This window comes from Pelophylax lessonae (genome assembly GCF_965119305.1).
Source record: "Pelophylax lessonae genome assembly, chromosome: 1".
In the NCBI taxonomy this organism is placed as follows: Eukaryota; Metazoa; Chordata; class Amphibia; order Anura; family Ranidae; genus Pelophylax; species Pelophylax lessonae.
The window spans coordinates 756405802-756423689 of record NC_138768.1 but is presented as its reverse complement, the minus strand read 5'-3'; the positions used below and the strand labels follow the sequence as shown (position 1 = coordinate 756423689).

At 45.7% G+C, this 17888-nt stretch overlaps 1 protein-coding gene across 1 annotated transcript in view; it reads right to left on the bottom strand.

The window, feature by feature from the left end:
* RFC1 (replication factor C subunit 1) overlaps positions 1-17888 on the bottom strand; it is a 143089-nt gene that overhangs the window by 113668 nt on the left and 11533 nt on the right. Inside the window, exons 2-4 of the mRNA XM_082269212.1 lie at positions 13267-13416; positions 4135-4213; positions 2812-2931 (exon numbers count right to left, since the gene is read on the bottom strand). Of these exons, the coding sequence (XP_082125338.1) occupies positions 2812-2931; positions 4135-4213; positions 13267-13416 (349 nt within the window). The remainder of the gene's footprint in view (positions 1-2811; positions 2932-4134; positions 4214-13266; positions 13417-17888) is intronic.

Here is a 17888-nt window from a genome sequence, read left to right as displayed (position 1 = left end):
ACAGGTAGAAACTACATTTTTTTAATAAAACACAGTGAAAGGAGCACCTATTGGTGAAGAAAGAGGATTCTATAAAATCTAAGAACATTTTCCAGCAGGAGGGGAGATGACGGGCACCTGACACATGAGCAGAAAGCAGGGAGAGGAGGGGGGAGGAGGACAAGGGGACAGGACAGGAGAGCTGCGGATGACGGAGGCACATACACTGACCACGGTGTCAGGGCTCAGCAGCCATGATACACCGTGGTTAGTGTACAGAGGGGAGGGTGGAAATTGGCAGGATTTTTAGGTGATACAGGGTAAAATAATTACACAGCACAAGCACTGTGCTGTATAACATGCTTTAAATTAACAGGATCTTTATTTTTCTGGGGTAACAAACACTTTAAGTCACCACAAAAAACAAAACTCCACCACCATTGTGTGTCATCACCGACCCACTGCCATCAGATGGTAACTCACCAAAAAAGCTTTAGACAACAAACAAACACTGTTGGAAAGTCCTTTAGGCTCCGTTCACATCTAGGCGTTTTGGGGCGTTTTTGGGGCGTTTTTCTGCTCTAGGATCAGCTCTCAAAACGCCCAACAAGACAAATCCTATTCATTTCAATGGCCCCTGTTCACATCTGAGCGTTTTGACGCTGTATACAAAACGCCCAACGCTCAAAAAAGTACATGAGCTTCTTTTTGGGCAGATTACAGGCGTTTTCCATTGATCTCTATTCAATCTAAAAACGCCTGCACAAAAATCGCGGTAAAAATCGCGGTAAAATCGCGGTAAAAAACGCCGCAAAAATCGCGGTAAAATCGCGGTAAAAAACGCGCGAAAAACGCTACGCTCAGGTGTGAATGTAGCCTTAGTAAGCCGGTTCACTTCCCCACCCCTCTTGCAGTAAACACTCCGTGGGTGTACGTAGAAAATAAAGGCTCTTCTAGTGTAATATTGTCAAAAGCTCAAGCATTAAAATCAAAATTCAATCCAATAAACAATCACACATCCAGCGCATCCACTAGCGTCTTTTCATGCACGGCTAGAGGGGCAAAGGAATCACCCTCACTATCTGAGCATGGAGGGTGCGTGGACACAGACCTCGAAAGGTAACTCGCATCCGCGGCGGCCAAGTCAGATTCAGGATCCGATGAAACCGAGGAAGCAGGTGAAGGCGGGGGTTGCTTTTTGCAGGACCAAATCAACCTTGGACACCAAGAACCTCCAGGATCGCCATCAGTGCAGTCAGTTGTTGGGACCCGGAGGTTCCGACAGCCTCAGAGAGGATCAAGTGGGGAAATGTGCTCCAGGGACTCCATTAGTGGAGAGGGGAACCCACACACACAAAAAAAAAAAAAAAAAAAAAAAAAAAAAACTCACCACCAAGTGGCAATCCGGAAAGGAAAGGAAAGATCCAGGTGTAAGCACTAGGTGCTGATGGGGGGGGGGGGGTAACAAGACCGCAGAGGACCACCGAGAAAAGAAGGGCGCTGCATGGGAAGGAGGAGAACATGGGGGTTCAACCATGCCAGAGAGGGGCCAACGTCCACCCCAAAAACCTCTATGGGGAGAAGGGGGGGGGGACAGCTACTTACCATACCAGGAACAGGGTGGGCACCGCTCCAGACAGAACCTCCTCTCCATCAAAATGGGGGGCTGTCAGCCAGTTGGAACACTGCGACTCAGGCAGAGGACAGGTCGTATGCAACCTAGCAAGACATTTAACTCGCAGGCCAGACCCTGTCCAGTGGGGCCATGTCACGGGCTGACCTAGCGTGGAGCCATGACTTTTTTCATGGCTATGATCATTTTAATTACAATTACAATGCCCAATACTGGTAAAAGTTTACTTTAAATGTAATTGTAATGCTCTTATATTACTACCAGTCTATCAGCCTCCACCTTCTCTAGGTTCAGATGCTGATATTCCCTGCACACACAGTCTTTAAAGTGATTTATTTTTTTTTATTTTTTTAACAACAAACATGTTATACTTACCTGCTCTGTGTAGTGGCTTTGCAAAGAGCAGCCCAGATCTCCTCTTCTGGGGTCCCCCACTGTTGCTTCTGGCTCCTTCTTCCTTCAGAGTGCCCCAATAGCAATCTGTAAAGTATAGTATAGAGTGCCCCTATACCAAGGTAAACCACTCATTTCCTGCCCAGGACTACATGTCCCATGAGGCATTGCTCCTCACAAGTTCTTAGGCACTTACCGACATGTGTGGACGGTTTACGGAGCTGAATGTGTGCTGCATTGTATTTCTTAATATTTAAAACAAATAATGCATTATGTATGCAGGCCAACTAATCAGCTGACCAACTAATCGATAATAAAAATAGTTGACAACTATTTTCATAATCGATTAGTTGTTTCGCCCCCTAAATTCCTGTCGTCATTTCTTTTCTAGTCTATATTAAAATAATTATATTTGAAAATTATTCCTGAAAAATAATGTAGTCATACAGAGCAGGGAAGCAGGCTCTGTTCACAAAACACGCCACATTTAATCCTTTATCTCTAGAACACTGCTCACACTACTGTACCATAAGCAATAGAAAACAGTTGCTAGCAAGAGTCAAGAAAGGCTGATTTGAGACTTGCTCTTGTTCTGCAGTTATTGGCAACTTTTACTGATTTATCAGATCAGCAGAAGTTCCTGCCATCTATGGGATACCAATGCAGCAGAAGTTAAAAAACAGCCAAGAAGCTTTATTAGGAATGACAAAGAAAAACACAGACATTAAATGAGAGTTGAAAAAAATTGTAAATCGTGAAAAAAAAATAAAAAATAAAAAAATACTATGAAGATTTTGACCACATACCTGTATCCGAGACATAGAGAACGGGGTCTGGCTTTTTAACTTTAAGAGGCTTTGTAATGGGTGGTGAAATCTCCTGAGGTTTTTTAGACTTCTTAGGCGGTGGTGTGTCCTCTTCAGAATCTGTAGAGTGTTAAGCTTTACGTTCAGTTCACATTATCAGGCTTGAGCACACGTAAACACTGTACACCATGTTATCAGACTTGAGCACACAAACACTGTACACCATGTTAATCAGGAAAAAAAAAAATATTCAAAACATGTTATATGCATTTCACAAGGTTTGTTTAAGCTTGACTGATGAGAACAAGTTATTAGATATCATTAGATAAAGGGTTGCCACTGTGTAAAAGTAAAATTCTCAGTGGCTTCAGTATTCTAACTCTAAGGTATGGATTTTTTTTTTTTGCATACTTTCTTTGATCCAGCCTGGACCAATATAAGTATACATATTCCATACTTGGCTGATACCTCTGGTAGTGTAACTACTACAGTGATCCTTGCTGTCTTCCAGGTTCCATGCTGGGTGGGTACCTTGCTGCAAAGTAACCAAAGCGGTTCATCTGTTTGTCATCGGTGTGATTCAGAACACACTTTACATTTCTTAAATCAATGCAAAGCATTTGCCGGTTGGACTAGGTGAAAATTGGGACATTACTGCCCCACCTCTCAACTCTGTCCAAACAGAGAATGCTTTGCAGTCATTAGGAATGCTAGGTGTTTTCTGAATAGTGTCACAAGACAGAGGACTGCTATAGTAATGGCAGCCTCTACAGTGATGTTCTGCTTCCACAGGGATTGTCCAGGTATGGAATATGCATACTTACATCAGTCCAAGCTGGACCAATGTACCTATGCAAAAATAGATAAATACATAGAATTCAGCTTTAAATTGTATATTGTACTTTCACATAATTATTTGAAGTTTAAAGGTGTTCCATCTGGAAAAGAAGTGCAGCTGTAATTGCAGATAGGTTTGTCAAATAACTGAGAAAAACAATCATGGACTGGTGGAAGGAGATTGACTTCTTTGGGGAGAAGAAACCCTTTAGCTTCATTTTTCTGGTGAAGAAGATAAACGGATGACATTTTTTTGGCAGAGAGCATATAAATCCAATTCAAAACCGTCCTGGTGCCATTATTCAGTCCAATATTTCAAACCAGTTTTTAGCAAAATAAGCTAAAATCTAGAATTGAGAAGGTATTTTTTTACTGCATTGCGCTAAAATCATGTTCCCTACAACCATCAGGTATATTTTTTAAAGCCCCACACATATGACAAGCTTAGCATGTAGACAAATAAAACAAATGTAATAAAGATATGACCTGAGTCAATGATCACCCTCTTCTTCTTCTTAATTTGCTGCCTTTTCTTTGCATCATCATCGCTGGCTGGACTCTTCAACTAAAAAAAAAAAAAAAAAAGAAAAAAGAAAAATAAAAAAAAAACAGAACACACACCGGTCATAAATGGATTTTTGTAAGATCTTACCGTAAAATCCTTTTCTCTTAAGCTCATTGACAGACGTAGTCTTCTTGATTCTCAAGAGCTGGGTTATGTTGTCTCCGCAGGAGTAGGACTAGGCAGAAAGACAAAACGTTCTGGCTCCACCTTAGGGGCAGTCCCTGAGGGTATATCCTCCCTCTCTCTGCTACAGGGAATCAGTTCTGTTTTAAAGCAGTACAGAGAATTTAACCCAACCCAACTCAATGATAGAGGGGCGGGTACTACGTCTGTCAATGAGCTTAAGAGAAAAGGATTTTACGGTAAGATCTTACAAAAATCCATTTTTCTCTATCGCTCATTGACAGACGTAGTCTTCTTGATTCTCAAGAGCTGGGTTATGTTGTCTCCGCAGGAGTAGGACTAGGCAGAAAGACAAAACGTTCTGGCTCCACCTTAGGGGCAGTCCCTGAGGGTATATCCTCCCTCTCTCTGCTACAGGGAATCAGTTCTGTTTTAAAGCAGTACAGAGAATTTAACCCAACCCAACTCAATGATAGAAGGGGCGGGTACTACGTCTGTCAATGAGCTTAAGAGAAAAGGATTTTACGGTAAGATCTTACAAAAATCCATTTTTCTCTATCGCTCATTGACAGACGTAGTCTTCTTGATTCTCAAGAGCTGGGACATCCAGAAGCAGTGCCACAAATGAGGGGTGGGATTGACAAATCAAATCCAATCTAGAAGGCCCAACCGGTGCCAAACTAGAAGTTTTAAAGGCTCATTATAAACAAAGAATGAGACTAAAGAAAAAATTTTCCAACGGAAAAACCCTCGAGGTAGACCACTGGTCTCCTCAAATTGCGGCCTGCAAAACCTTGCGGCCAAACGAGGCATCAGACGATGCCATTACATCAACTTTATAATGTTTAGTAAAGGTATGCACCGACGACCAGGTAGCCGCCTTGCACACCTGGACCACTGACGCCTGATGGCGAAAGGCCCATGACGCACTAAGTGCCCGAGTGGAGTGCGCCTTAACAGGGAACGGGGGCTCCCGACCCTTAATAGAATAAGCCTGTACTACCGTCTGTCTGATCCATCTGGAAATGGTCGCGGCAGATGCAGGCAACCCCTTTTTGGGTCCATCTGGGATCACAAAAAGTGAATCCGTCTTGCGAAACAAGTCTGTCTTTTCAAGTATACCCTGATCGCCCGGACCACATCCAAGGAGTGTAAAGCAAACTCCCGAGGATGACTGGGCTTAGGACACAGGGAAGGTAATACAATTTCTTCATTCAGATGAAATTCTGAAACCACTTTTGGTAGGAAGGATGGATTCGGACGAAGAACCACCTTATCTCTATGAACCACCAGATATGGGGAACGACAAGATAATGCGGCCAGTTCTGACACCCTGCGTGCAGAAGTAATAGCCACCAAGAAGGCCACCTTCTGGGACAACGTAGGTAGAGGAATCTCCCTAATATCTTCAAAGGGAGGTTTCTGAAGAACCGACAACACTAAATTAAGATCCCAGGGGGGTAACGGCGCGTGCACTGGCGGAGCCAGATGTCGCACCCCCTGGATGAAATTCCGCACCAAGGAATGAGTAGCCAAAGGCTTCTGAAAGAAGATGGCTAATGCTGAGACCTGACCCTTGATAGTACTCAAGGCCAGTTTCTGCTCAACCCCTTGTTGCAGAAAAGCCAATATTCGACTAATCGAATAAGACCGAGGACGGAACCCCAAAGGTTCACACCATGCAATGTAGGACTTCCATGTGCGATGATAAATCTTTCTGGAAGTCGCTTTCCTTGCTTCAACTAGAGTAGGAATAACTGAAGCTGACAAACCTTTGTCCTTCAGCACCTGGGTCTCAATAGCCAGGCCGTTAAAGCCAGCGATCGTAAAGCAGGATGGAAGATCGGTCCCTGAGACAGTAGATCCTCCCTGAGAGGAAGTCTCCACGGGACGTCCGCCACCAGTCTGACCATGTCGGCGTACCAAGCTCGACGAGGCCAGTCCGGAGCTACCAGGATTACTGGAATTCCTTCCTCCTCTATCCTGCGAAGAAGTCTTGGCAGTAACGCGAGAGGAGGGAAGGCATATATTAGCTGGTATTGCCCCCACGGGGCGATCAGTGCGTCTGCGGTTTCTGCTAGAGGATCGCGGGAGCGAGCCACGAATCTCTGAACTTTCCTGTTGAATCGTGATGCCAACAGATCCACATCCAGGGTGCCCCACCGTAGGCACAACTGGTGGAAAACGTCTGGATGGAGGGACCATTCCCCCTGATCCAGGGTCTGACGGCTGAGATAATCTGCCTGCCAATTCTCCACCCCCGGAATGAACACCGCAGAGATTGCTGGAACAAATCGTTCCGCCCAGCGAAGAATGCAAGCCACTTCTTTGGCCGCTCGGACACTCTTGGTGCCCCCCTGGTGATTGACATAAGCCACGGCCGTGGCATTGTCCGACTGGATCCGAACCGGGCTGCCCTGGAGCTGCTCGGTCCAGTGAATCAGACAAAGTCTGATCGCTCTCAGTTCCAATACATTTATCGGTAACCTGGATTCTTCCGGGGACCAAAGTCCCTGGACAGATAACTGACCGAGAATTCCTCCCCATCCGGATAGACTGGCATCCGTGGTCACTATCGTCCAATATATTGGCAGAAATGACTTTCCCTGGCTGAGCATCGGAGACCGAAGCCACCAGACCAGAGACTCTCTGGTCTGTTTGCTCAATCGGATCTGATTGTCCAGGGATTCCGGATTCCGATTCCATCTGAGAAGAATTTCTTGCTGAAGAATTCGGGTATGGGACTGGGCAAATGGGACTGCTTCGAACGAAGCCACCATCAACCCCAGAACCCTCATGCAAGTCCGAAGGGAAGACCAGCTGTTGGACAGTAACAACTGGACTGCCGATTGAATCTTTCGGAGTTTCCCTACCGGAAGAAAAACTCTTGTCCCGACTGTGTCTAGAATTAGACCCAGATATTCGAGCCTCTGGGTGGGAACCAGAAATGACTTTTGCTGGTTCACCAGCCACCCGAATTCCTGTAAAGAAATCATAGTAATTTCTATGTTTTGTAGCAAGGTCTGAGGAGACTCTGCATGAAGCAGAAGATCGTCTAGGTAACCAAGGATCGATATGCCTCTTTGGCGCAGAAGTGCCAACATTGGGGCCAACACCTTTGTGAAGACCCGCGGAGCCGTGGCGAGACCGAAAGGTAACGCCACAAACTGATAGTGGTTCTCTTCTACGGAAAAGCGTAGAAACCGCTGATGTCCTGCGAAAATGGGAATGTGAAGATAGGCGTCCTTGATGTCTATGGACGCTAGGACATCCCCTGGATGCAGGAAGGCTGCTACCGTGCGAATGGACTCCATTCTGAATCTTCTTATGTTGACAAAAGAATTGAGTGCTCTTAAGTCCAGAATTGGACGCACTTTGCCCTCTTTCCTGGGTATTGTAAATAGGTTTGAATAAAAACCTTGAAACCGTTCTGTCCAAGGAACGTGGACTACCACTCCTTGTTGTAGTAAATCTGTGACTGCTCTCCGCAGATCTTCTAAACGATCTGAGGATAGTCAGATATTGGAAGGGAAGAATCGCGCCGGTGGGAGAGATCGAAACTCGATCTTGTACCCTGACCTTATGACTTCGCAAACCCATTTGTCCGGGATTCTGGAAAGCCATGGATCCGGGAACCGGCGAAGACGTCCCCCCACCCCAGTTATGGGTGGGGGCGCACCTTCAGGCTTTGGATGGTTTATCTTCAGGTCTGGAGGGGGCGGGCTTTTGCTTGCCCGACCAACGACCCCTGACGCCTCCTGCAGGAGCTTTGGAGGACTTAGTTTTTTCACCCGCGGGACGAAAAAACCTCTTGTGAGCAGAAAAAGAAGGCCCTCGTCTTTGACGAGTTCCTCTACCTTTAAAATTTTGCGGTAAAAAGGTGCTCTTTCCACCCGTGAGATCTTTAATGATCTCATCTAAGTTGGCTCCAAATAGACGCTCTCCTGAAAAGGGGATATTAGCCAATGCTTTTTTGGAACCTTGGTCGGCTAACCAACCTTTTAGCCACAGTGTACGCCTGAGAACCACTGCTGAGACTGATGCTCGCGCCAATAATGGAGTGGCGTCTAACGCCGCATCACACACAAACTGTAACCCCTGTATCATTTGTTCCAACAAATCTGATACCGCCTGAGGGACCTCTTCTAAGTCCCGGCGTAACCACTTGGTCCATTCAGTTACAGCCTGCGAAACCAGACCAATAGCTATTATAGGTCTGAAAGCTGATCCAATCAAGGAAAACATGGTGCGAGACATAGCTTCTATCTTGCGATCCACTGGATCTTTAAAAGACGGAGCGTCTTCTAAAGGAATAACCGTGGCTTTATTCCATCTAGCAATTGGTGAATCCACCACAGGTGGTTCTGTCCATTTCTTAATAAGGGTTTCCTCAAACGGATAACGCCTGTCAATGCGTTTAGAAATAGTAAAAGTGCGTTTTGGCAGACGCCATTCTTCTTCGATTGGATTGCCAAAACATTTGGGCAATGGAAAAACCTTTGCCACTTTGATGCGTTTTTTAGTCCCAAAAGGGATTTCAGTTTCAGCTATTTCCGATGGAATACCCTGTAACCTTAAGGTTTCTTGTAACAGATACCATGAGTGCGTTTACCAACGCTTCCTCTCGGGCTATGGCGGATGCCGAAACATCCTCCTCACTGTCTGAAGAGACAGGACCCGAGACACCAATCCCAGATGAAGTACCTGCAACTGCAGAAATGGGCTCAGAGTCTGAATCCGAGGTTTCAGATAATATGGGGTTAGGCGGGGGTCGCTTTCTTGCGCCCTGTCCCTGACAAGCCACTTCCACCCGGGACACAAAAGTTTCCATAATAGCTGACAATGATTCAATTGTCAATGGGGTGCTGGAGGATCCCGCAGACCCCTCGAGGGGATCCGGAGGAGATACATGAGTGTCAGGGTCCATGTTAATTCAGGACCTTTGCCAGCAAACAAAAAAACTTTTTTTTTTTTTTTGTGTGTCTCCCCCTAGTGCAATAGCGCCCCTCAGAGTACCTGCTTCTCGATCCCACAGAGAGAGAGAGGGACCCCCAAGGCTCACCAACCGATGCACTGCAGTTTCCAACCAACTGCAGTCAGCGTCTGTCTTACACAGACTGGAAGGAGCTGTTTGCTTTTTCCCGGGTAGAAGGACGTGGCTCCGCCCCCTGTGTACGCCTTCCGGCGTTCCCAGCTCTCCACGGAGGTAGCTGGGCTCACAAAACATGGCCGCCGCCATAGAAGAGACATAAGACTCCAAAAACATGGCGGCCGGCGTGACCTGAGGACATACATGCATTTGGTCTACGGCAAAATGGCGGCGGACCGCCGAAATCGTTTTCCCAGCACATCCACCTGCATCTCTGCTAAGAGGCGATATATGGATCTACAGAAGATATACTACACATAAGGTAGGATTATACCTCCTATGTCAGCTGTAATGTTACAGTCTGCTGGGTAGAGTGTTAGCTCTTAAACCAAGTCCACTTCCCACAAACACATGCTGTATTACAAGGGGGACTTGTAAGTATCAGATATATACTGACCATATATGGAGGGGCCCATAATACATACTGCCTCATAACGAGGAAAAAAGGGAACGTTTACTCACCATACCGAACCGACAGGCACCCTCTCTTCACAATACCCTCTCCACCGGGGTGGGGGTTTGTGGACCACTCCGGACGCCTCGACTCTCTGGTTCCTGGCGTCCAAGCGAGACTTTTAACTCGCAAGGTCAGTCCCTCCACTGGGACTCCGTCGCGGCCGACCCAGCGCGGAGCTCTGGTCTGCACGCGCTCGTAGGCAGAAACCGGGGTGACCACTGGATCTCAACATCCAGCCCGTCGCCCGGCCCCGCATACTTACTTGAATGTGTCGCGGCCGACCAAGCGCAATGCCATGGTCTGCGCGCGCTCGTAGGCCGGCTGGGGTGACCACAAGTGTCGCCCAGTCCGGCATTTTTGCTTGAAGATCTCACAGGAAAAACACTGGAGAAAACTACCTAAAAAATGTATTTTTCTTAAAGAAAAAAAAGTCTTGCCAGGACCAAAAGATCCCAGCAAGGAACTTAGGTCCTTACTCCTGACTAGACAGAAAAAAACTGATTCCCTGTAGCAGAGAGAGGGAGGATATACCCTCAGGGACTGCCCCTAAGGTGGAGCCAGAACGTTTTGTCTTTCTGCCTAGTCCTACTCCTGCGGAGACAACATAACCCAGCTCTTGAGAATCAAGAAGACTACGTCTGTCAATGAGCGATAGAGAAATAATAACCTCAGAGTAACATTGTACATTTGACATACAAATTATACCCTTCTAACAGCTCATACTATCATATAGCATTCAAGCACAATTTCTAGTTGGCTCTGTTGGACTTACTTATGGGCTTCTGCAGAGACTATGCTATTTATTCTATCATAAAATCCCACATACTATAGGATAGTACATTTGCAATTTGTGTTAGGTGTGTATGTATATATATATATATATATATATATATATACACACATACATATACATACACACACACACACACACACACACAGTGCCTTGCGAAAGTATTCGGCCCCCTTGAACTTTGCGACCGTTTGCCACATTTCAGGCTTCAAACATAAAAATATAAAACTGTAATTTTTTTTTTTTTTTGAAGAATCAACAAAAAGTGGGACACAATCATGAAGTGGAACTAAATTTATTGGATATTTCAAACTTTGTTAAATAAAAAACTGAAAAATTGGGCATGCAAAATTATTCAGCCCCTTTGCTTTCAATGCAGCAAACTCTCTCCAGAAGAAGTTCAGTGAGGATCTCTGAATGATCCAATGTTGACCTAAATGACTAATGATGATAAATAGAATCCACCTGTGTGTAATCAAGTCTCCATATAAATGCACCTGCACTGTGATAGTCTCAGAGGTTCGTTTAAAGCGCAGAGAGCATCATGAAAAACAAGGAACACACCAGGCAGGTCCGAGATACTGTTGTGGAGAAGTTTAAAGCCGGATTTGGATACAAAAAGATTTCCCAAGCTTTAAACATCCCAAGGAGCACTGTGCAAGTGATAATATTGAAATGGAAGGAGTATCAGACCACTGCAAATCTACGAAGACCTGGCAGTCCCTCTAAAATTTCAGCTCATACAAGGAGAAGACTGATCAGAGAGGCAGCCAAGAGGCCCATGATCACTCTGGATGAACTGCAGAGATCTACAGCTGAGGTGGGAGACTCTGTCCATAGGACAACAATCAGTCGTATACTGCACAAATCTGGCCTTTATGGAAGAGTGGCAAGAAGAAAGCCATTTCTTAAAGATATCCATAAAAAGTGTCGTTTAAAGTTTGCCACAAGCCACCTGGGAGACACACCAAACATGTGGAAGAAGGTGCTCTGCTCAGATGAAACCAAAATTGAACTTTTTGGCAACAATGCAAAACGTTATGTTTGGCGTAAAAGCAACACAGCTCATCACCCTGAACACACCATCCCCACTGTCAAACATGGTGGTGGCAGCATCATGGTTTAGGCCTGCTTTTCTTCAGCAGGGACAGGGAAGATGGTTAAAATTGATGGGAAGATGGATGGAGCCAAATACAGGACCATTCTGGAAGAAAACCTGATGGAGTCTGCAAAAGACCTGAGACTGGGACGGAGATTTGTCTTCCAACAAGACAATGATCCAAAACATAAAGCAAAATCTACAATGGAATGGTTCACAAATAAACATTTCCAGGTGTTAGAATGGCCAAGTCAAGTCCAGGCCTGAATCCAATCGAGATTCTGTGGAAAGAACTGAAAACTGCTGTTCACAAACGCTCTCCATCCAACCTCACTGAGCTCGAGCTGTTTTGCAAGGAAGAATGGGCAAAAATTTCAGTCTCTCGATGTGCAAAACTGATATAGACATATACCCCAAGCGACTTACAGCTGTAATCGCAGCAAAAGGTGGCGCTACAAAGTATTAACTTAAGGGGGCTGAATAATTTTGCACGCCCAATTTTTCCGTTTTTTATTTGTTAAAGTTTGAAATATCCAATAAATTTAGTTCCACTTCATGATTGTGTCCCACTTGTTGATTCTCCACAAAATAATTACAGTTTTATATCTTTAGGTTTGAAGCCTGAAATGTGGCAAAAGGTTGCAAAGTTCAAGGGGGCCAAATACTTTTGCAAGGCACTGTAATATATATATATATATATATATATATATATGAAATGTCCCTTCATTTCCTGTCCAAGAAACTCAGCAGGAAGTTAGAGGAAATCTTACAAAGCGATGGGACTCACCCTCTTATAGAGTTTCCCTTCACCTTTTGTTCTGTGGACAACTCTAAAAATGTTAGATTTCCCCTCACTATACACCCTCTATTACATTAGGGGAAAAAAAAAAACTATACCAACTGCTTGAATATATAAAGCAGGGGTCTCCAAACTTCAGCCTGCGGGCCGAATTTGGCCCTTTGCTTGCTTTTATCCAACTCTTGGGGCACTATTCCTCCCACTGACACCAGAGAAGGGGCACTATTCCTCCCACTGACACCAGAGAAGGGGCACTATTCCTCCCACTGACACCAGAGAAGGGGCACTATTCCTCCCACTGACACCAGAGAAGGGGCACTATTCCTCCCACTGACACCAGAGAAGGGGCACTATTCCTCCCACTGACACCAGAGATGGGGCACTATTCCTCCCACTGACACCAGAGAAGGGGCACTATTCCTCCCACTGACACCAGAGAAGGGGCACTATTCCTCCCACTGACACCAGAGATGCAATTTATTTACTCCCACTGACTATCAATCCTATGCCATTTACTCCCACCAATGCCAAAGCATTGGTTTCTATGTCTGTACACCTAAAATTTGAAGGGCAGTAAACTGGCCCTTTGTTTAAAAAGTTTGGAGACCCCTAAAAAAGTATAAAAGTAACACTCACCTTATCTTTTGACCTCTTGTGTTCTGTGACTTCATCAGATGCTTTAGATCTCTCTTTTTTACTGATTTTCTCATTAGATCTCTCTTTATCAATTTTTTCATTAGATGTTTTCTTGGCAACTGGACTTACTCCGAAAAATTTTCGAATATCCTTAAACAGAAACAAGATACAGCTATTAATGAGGTTCTAATGAGAACATCTAGAGTCCCACTCAACTAGGCAGCCCATAACATGTACAAACTGACTACAAATACATAGCCTATCACTTTGAAGTGTTTTGTGAGAACCGGTCATGTGTTGCAGTGCATTTGACAAACATTTTCTGTAGGGATGCACCAATTTCAGTTTTTTAGGACTGAGTACAAATACCAATACTTTTTCTGAAGTACTCGCCGATACCAATTACCGATAACGATTTTGCCTTTGGATGCATTTAGACCTGGTTCACATGTGTGTGGTCTATATTTGACAGAGGGATTTCAGCCCCCTTCAGTACAATTTTGGTAGGAAGTTCAGGAGCGAATTTTCAAAGTGTATGACAATATGTGAACCGGCTCTATTGAAACGGCTGCATGTTCAAATGTCACGCAAATAAGACATGGTTCAAAACACATCCAAATTTGCATATATGTGAACCGGGTCTTTCAGTGTAGAAGGTATTGGTTTTAGTACTCATGCAAATGCTTAGTATCGGTGCAACGCTAATTTTCTGCATTTTTTGGGTGGGAAAGTACATTTCTGTAGAGCTTTATTTATTATCATTCAACACCCATGCATGCACACTAGTACATTGTTTTTGCATGTCTGACCATTATAAACAAATATTTAGCACGGTTTAAGTATGCATAGCCTAAGAGCCGGTTCACACTGGTGCGACTTGTCAGGCGACTTGGTCGCCTGACAAGTCACCGTGGGTCGCCTGCCATAGATTAGCACAGGACCCGTTCTAATAGGAGCGACACAAGTCACTCCGACTTAGAAAAAGGGTCCTGTACTACTTTGGGGCGACCTGCATTGACTTCAATGATATGAAGTCCGTGCATGTCGCTCCGAGGTCACCCCGGCAAGTCGGATCGCCTCAGTGTGAACCGGCTCTAAAACAGTCTTTTTCAACCAACTGGTTCCTCCAGAGATGGATAGAGGTCCGCTGAACAGGGGCAGAATGAGCTCCAACGTACACTAGCCATATATGCAAGAGGTCACTTCTACACTGACCGCCAATGCGCTGGGCCAACTAGTGTATTGGGACACAAACTTTTACAGTTTACCTTTTTTTTTTTTTTTTAATTTACCTTTACCAAGAAACTGCCTATACAAGTAAGGGGCATCTGTAGATGCTAAGAGAGGCCAAGCTCTTACTGCTTCCCCTCACCATCACAAGAATGAGCTCTTTCTACTCTCTCTCCCCTGATGCAGTAGCTCTAGACTCAGCATTTGAGAACTCACTCGTGTGATGGTGGAGGTGAGCAGTAACAACTAGGCCTTTCTTAGCAACATCCTGGGAGCATTCCGTTCAGGCTATATTAGGTACATATAACCGTGAATTATTCAACTTTAGTCAGAGCTGCACATTATGTTTATATTGTTTTTGGTACAGGTGAGCTAACCCTATAAAGGAGTTGTAAAGTCAGAAGTTTTATCTTAAAGTATTCTATGCATTAAGATAAAAAGCTTTGTGTGTAGCAGTCCCCCCTCATACTTACCTGAGCCCATCTCTATCTAGCGATGTTTACGAGTCCCTCCACAAGTCTTCCTCCGGATTGGCCGAGACACAGCAGCGGTGCCACTGACTCCTACTGCTGTCAAAGTAAGTTAGCCAATCAGGTAAGAGAGGGGCGGGGCTGAACGGCAGTTCCGTGTCTGAATGGACAAACAGAGCTGCAGCGAGGAGCCAGGAGCAGCGAAGAGGGACCCGAGAAGAGGAGGATCTGGGCAGCTCTGTGCAACACCACTGCACAGAGGCAAGTACAACATGTTTGTTATTTAAAAAATAAATCACTTTTAACCAAATAAAATCACTTTAAAGGGATTGTAAAGGCAGAAGATTTTTTTTATCCTAATACATTCCCCTCACTGGCTAAGACAGCGCAGAACAATTGGCTCCTGCTGCTGTCAAAGTCAGTCAGCCAATCAGGAGGGAGGGCGGGGCTGGGTCGCAGCTCTATATCCTAATGGATACAGGGAGCTGTGACTCGGCTCGGGTTCCCTCCTAGCAAGCTGCTTTCTGTGGGGGCATTTAACAGGAGGGAGGGGCCAGGAGCAGCAAAAAGGAACCTGAGAAGAGGAGGATCGGGGCTGCTCTGTGCAAAACCAACTGCACAGAGGGGGTAAGTATACTAGGTTTGGTATTTGTTTTAATTGTTTTTAAACAAGACTTTACAATCATTTTAAGGCCCCATTTACACTAGTGTAATGTGACATCACGTGCAAAATTGCACAATATTTTAGGCGTTCACAAAACACGCAAAACTGCTCATCATGCGGTTTTTTTCTGCCTGTAAACTCCCCTGCCACTATACTCCTAAAAACACCTATAGTATACATGACACATAGGCAAACATGGAGGGGAGTTAACAGGCAGAGGAAAGTAAAAGCTCAAAACACCTCAAATGCCTGTAGGAGCAGCTTCTTTGAGATGCAGTGTGCATGGGGTCTCTGAGGAAGGGGAAGGGGATGGGGGGGGGGGGGGAGAAGGAGGAGGTGGTTAGTGGTAGGCCTGCATGATATTGGAAAAAATATATATTGCGATATTCTTTTTTTCAACGATATATATTGCGATATTGAGGGACCCGTCAATCCAGCCTTTCTGACCATACAGGGTTAATGTATGTTACTGTAGGGAATGGGATTCAGTGCACACTGCAGCCTTGTACCATAGGGTTAATGTTAGTGACACTGTAGGGATTGGGAAGGATGCTGGGAATGGAAATCAGGAAGCATGCAGGCAGCCTTCTAAATTTTAATTGCAGATACAGGGCACTGGGCAGGTCCGGGTTAATAATGGTAACATCAATTACTCAGTGACAGTCAGTCAGTGTGGACTCGATCAGAATATTCAGTGACAGACAGTCTCTCATAGTGGTGGTAGTAGGAGGCTGGAGCGGTGGACTAGGAGCCTGAAAAGGAGCACAGCCGCAGCCCGCATACATTACTCACTCGTGCACTGCAGCCCGCCCCACACATTCAGTGAGTCTTACTCTCCGCCCTAGTTTTCTCAATGGCACATTCAGGGAGCCAATCACGCCGTGAGTAGCGGCACAGAGGAACCAATCAGGTGTGCAGGCACGCGTGATTGGTTAGCTGTGCAGCTAATCACGGCGTGATTGGCTCCCTGAATGTGCCATTAAGAAAACTAGGGCGGAGAGTAAGACTCACTGAATGTGTGGGGCGGGCTGCAGTGCACGAGAGAGTAATGTATGTATGCTCACCGCTGAAGTGTCCCGACTTCTCCCTGCCTAACACGGAAGTCTGCGAGTCCTCCTGTCCTCCTCCGAGTCCCTTCCCCCTGCCTATGCAAATATCGTGACCTCGGCGATATGAATATCGCCTACGGCCACAGAACGATAGTCGATATCATATCGACTATCGTTCAGCCCTAGTTAGTGGTGAGGATTTTATTCTAGGAGAGGTCCTCTTTAACCAGTTCCCATCCGCGCTACAGCCTATATACGGCTGCAGCGCGGACTCTAATTTTCGGGAGGCCGTTTTTAAACGGCCTCCCAGTGACACGCCCCCCGCGCGCTCCCGCGAGCGCGCATCAGGGAAAATCTGTGTCGGCCGTGTCCCTTGGACACAGCCGATCACAGATCGTGGTGAATGGCCAATCACAGCGGCCATTCACCACGTGATCAAGCCGTCCAATGAGAGATGAGATCATCTCTCATCGCCGGTGCTCCTTCCTCACACGGAGCCTGCAGTGTGAGGAAGGAGGGGGAGCCGTTAGCCGCCGGGGACACACAGGAATGTAATCAGGGCACTGATCACCAGTGCCCTGATATTCTAAAGGTAAAACACATACACAAATAGCTACCATCAGTGCCCACAGTGCCCGCCATCAGTGCCCCCCATCAATGCCCACAATCAGTGCCCATAGTGCTGTCAGTCAGTGCCCATCAGTGCCTGCTCATCTAGGCACTGATGAGCACTGACTGGCAGCACTATGGGCACTGAGTGTGGGCACTGATGGTGCTGCCCATCAATGCTCATCAGTGCCGCCCGTCAGTGCCACCTCTCAGTGCTCATCAGTGCGGCATATTGGTACCTCCTCATCAGTGCCACCTATCAGTGCCCATCAGTGCAGCCTATCAGTGCCCATTAGTGCCGCCTCATCAGCGCCCATCAGTGAAGGAGAAAAATTTACTCGCAGAAGATAAGAAAAACGGAATTTTTGTAAAATCTTACCTGTAAAATTCCTTTCTCTGAGTCCTCCGACAGTCGCCGCCTCTTCATATTCGTCACATATGGGGTATTAGACTTTGCTCCGAAGGAGTAGCTAGGCAACAGAATATGTTAACAATAAAGCTTTAACATATCCCACCCTCAAGGGGTGGTCCCCTCAGTCAATACCCTCCTACTGCCTGCAACCATATCTCAGTTTTAGTGGAATAGCAGTAGAGTATACA